Source organism: Limulus polyphemus, unplaced genomic scaffold (genome assembly GCF_000517525.1).
Source record: "Limulus polyphemus unplaced genomic scaffold, Limulus_polyphemus-2.1.2 Scaffold597, whole genome shotgun sequence".
Taxonomy (NCBI): Eukaryota; Metazoa; Arthropoda; class Merostomata; order Xiphosura; family Limulidae; genus Limulus; species Limulus polyphemus.
In genome coordinates, this window is record NW_013666207.1 from 482,111 (window position 1) to 485,290 (window position 3,180).

Sequence of the window (3,180 nt, forward strand, 5' to 3'; positions counted from 1 at the left end):
AAAGTACAATTTAACTACTAAATTTAAATTATCAGTTAACTCAATTTCAGACCATTTAAAATTCTAATACGTAACAGTCGCCCTAACCACCTGACCATGGAAACAATAAAAGGTAAGGAATTTGCAAGATATTATCTAAGACAGATAAACAGGGAGACGATCCTTTATAAAATGATATCAAGATAATTAATAAATTAAAATAAACACACACGCACTCACACTGATATATAAACACAAATAAAAGTTGTGTTAATTTTAACGTATCTTTATCTTGGATGATTTTTCAATAAACTTCATAAATCTGGACCAAAAGCGAGAGACTAAACATACACATCGGAGTGTATCGCACGAGAATCATACGCATAGAAACTACAAAAGCTGTAATGATAAAGCAAGGATCACACAGCGCTGAAGCTATGGATTACTGGTTAACCCTTCGTTTGCGGCTTCTGTAAATCTGCCTACCACTCCATGCGCAAAGATTCGCGAATGTTTGTGGCAGGCAATTCCAAATGTTGCGCGCAAAGTGCTTGCATCATATGTTGTCAACCACAGTTGCCTACGCTAACGTCATATGATGTCAAACACAGTTAAAGGGTTAAAAAATAAGTTATTACGGGAAGTTTCGAATAGTCACTAAAATTTACAAGAATCACACAGCGTTGAAACTATGAAATTTTGGTTAAAATTTTGGTAGAGGAAGTTTCGATAGTTTCTAAAACTTACAGATGAACACGACTGATAAAATAAGATAGTACAATACACAAATTAATATCTGATGTACACCTCTAACGATAGTACAATACACAAATTAATATCTGATGTACACCACTAACGATAGTACAATACACAAATTAATATCTGATGTACACCTCTAACGATAGTACAATACACAAATTAATATCTGATGTACTCCACTAACGATAGTACAATACTTAACGATCATATAACGCCTGTTTTTTAACTAATTAAAAAATCTGAAATAACACACACATTAGACTTAATATAATTTTTTAACATCAGTATATATATATATATACAAATTGTCCATATTCTCCAATTGATATTACTACAACATTTGATGATAGAATTGAGGCCACATTCATATGTTGCAGAGAATACGCATATTATAATTATATATTATGGTGTACATCAGATATTAATCTGGGTATTGTGTTATCGTTAGTGGTGTACATCAGATATTAATTTGTGTATTGTACTATCGTTAGTTGAATGCATCAGATATTAATTTGTGTATTGTACTGTCATTAATGGAGTACATCAGATATTAATTTGTGTATTGTACTATCGTTAGGACGCTTGTATATCAGTTTGATATGAAGTAACAATGACAGATTAATCAGTTATATTAAGTACAGAATTTTAGAATATCATTATATACGCATGCTCGTGATTAAATTTGAGAGCATCAAACAAATCAAGTTTATGCGATTAATGAGCTGAATCAAGTTCTTTTTTTGTTTGTTATTTTGTTGATCGTATCCAGCTTCTTTATCTCGGTCACTTGCCTAATCATCAATGAAACACAACTTCAATATACGTATATTAATTTGTTTATTCATAAATTATATATCGAAGTTAAAACTAAGTCTTGTTTACCTAACTCGTTAGACTTATTATCTAATCTGTTGTTAGTAATAATTCAATTATCATGTAATAAACTTTAAAAAGACTTCGCAAAAGGCTGAATCGTTGTCCCGTACAACCCGTATCTTGAACTCGGATCATATACATTTTATTCGTAAAGTACATAATACTTTCACCTCATAACGATGGCACAAATATCAAATATAAAAATTATATCACGAAAAAGGACAGTTAGACAACTTCACTTTAACAGTTCCTTACTTTCAATCTATGAGTTAAAAAAACAAGATATTGAGTATGAATGTTTGAATCTGCAAACATGCTTCTTACATACTTTAAAGAATACAAACGAAACGAAACTAAATCCAAACTTACCTTAAAGAAACATCTCCTTCACAGAAATAGGTAATCATGTTAGACGAACTTCCACCGGAACAACATGATACAATCATCATTCCTGTTGCGTAAAGCGCATGTATTTCACATATCTTAACAAAAGAAAATGCTAGAAGAGGAATAAGAAAAAACTGACTAGCCATACCTATAGCCAAGCCTATAGGCTTCTTCAGATGACTCCAGATCTGCAAAAATAAAAATCATATCGTACATTAAAATCTATTTTGATTTACAAGACCTCATCTGTATAGTGTACTATTTTTCACAGCTCTGTATCCTTATACATATTTAAGCATCGCAACTTTGTTCAGTGTTACTACTAATACGAGCCCTTAAGAAGAAAGAAGAGTTTTGCTGTTATCGGGCTCAGTGTTATAAGCTAAACAAAATAGGCATTTCCCGAGAGTGGCAGAATAGAGGAGTCGCAAAACAAAAACAGCTTTACTGAAAGAATTCAACTGTTAATGTGTCTTTCTAATGTCACCTCTCTTAGTAGCCCATACGATCACCTAAATGATTTATTTATTTTTCATGGATAGTTACTAATTAGCTTCGTTTCGACTGGCAAGCTGCTGCTGTCTTTAAAGCAGTTCTGAGGGCTATTTCTGTATTGGTAGTCAGCAAGAATTCGATCCCGAGTCTTCTCGATAGAAAGTCCGGTGTGTTATACATTCGACAAGTGTTTGCCAAATTGGAACGTGTTAGAATTCAAGAAATAATAAACATGCTTATTATTTTCAATAGCCCATCACGCCAGAGAGAAGAAAGCCATATGCTAATTTGGATTAATGACACGATATGAACCCCATATGAAAAAAAGAAAGATAACAGAAGCCCTTTACATTCAAACAATTGATAAAACACACACAGGCAATAAATATATATATTTTTTTTACAGATAGGAGGCGCTTCTCTCTGCGCTTGTTAACAGTAACACATTCTTTTGAGGAGAATATATATAGCAGTAGTGGAAATATTTGTAGACGGGAATAACTACTGGTGAACGTACCCATTCCTTCAGTCTGTGGAATGATACCATTAATACCACACGTTATATACACAGCGTGGTCACAAGTAAATAAACACCACCTTTTCAGAAAAAAAGGAAATTTTTCAGTCATATTCACATGAATTGATATATTATAATTAATTAATATCTAGTAGATCTTCCTTTGC

General features: G+C 32.4%; 1 protein-coding gene across 1 annotated transcript in view; it reads right to left on the reverse strand.

The window, feature by feature from the left end:
- Nucleotides 1-3,043, reverse strand: part of LOC106459360 (solute carrier family 10 member 6-like) — a 23,019-nt gene extending 19,976 nt beyond the window's left edge. Inside the window, exons 1-2 of the mRNA XM_013918978.2 lie at nucleotides 3,014-3,043; nucleotides 1,984-2,189 (exon numbers count right to left, since the gene is read on the reverse strand). Of these exons, the coding sequence (XP_013774432.1) occupies nucleotides 1,984-2,189; nucleotides 3,014-3,043 (236 nt within the window). The remainder of the gene's footprint in view (nucleotides 1-1,983; nucleotides 2,190-3,013) is intronic.
- Nucleotides 3,044-3,180: the final 137 nt, after the last annotated feature.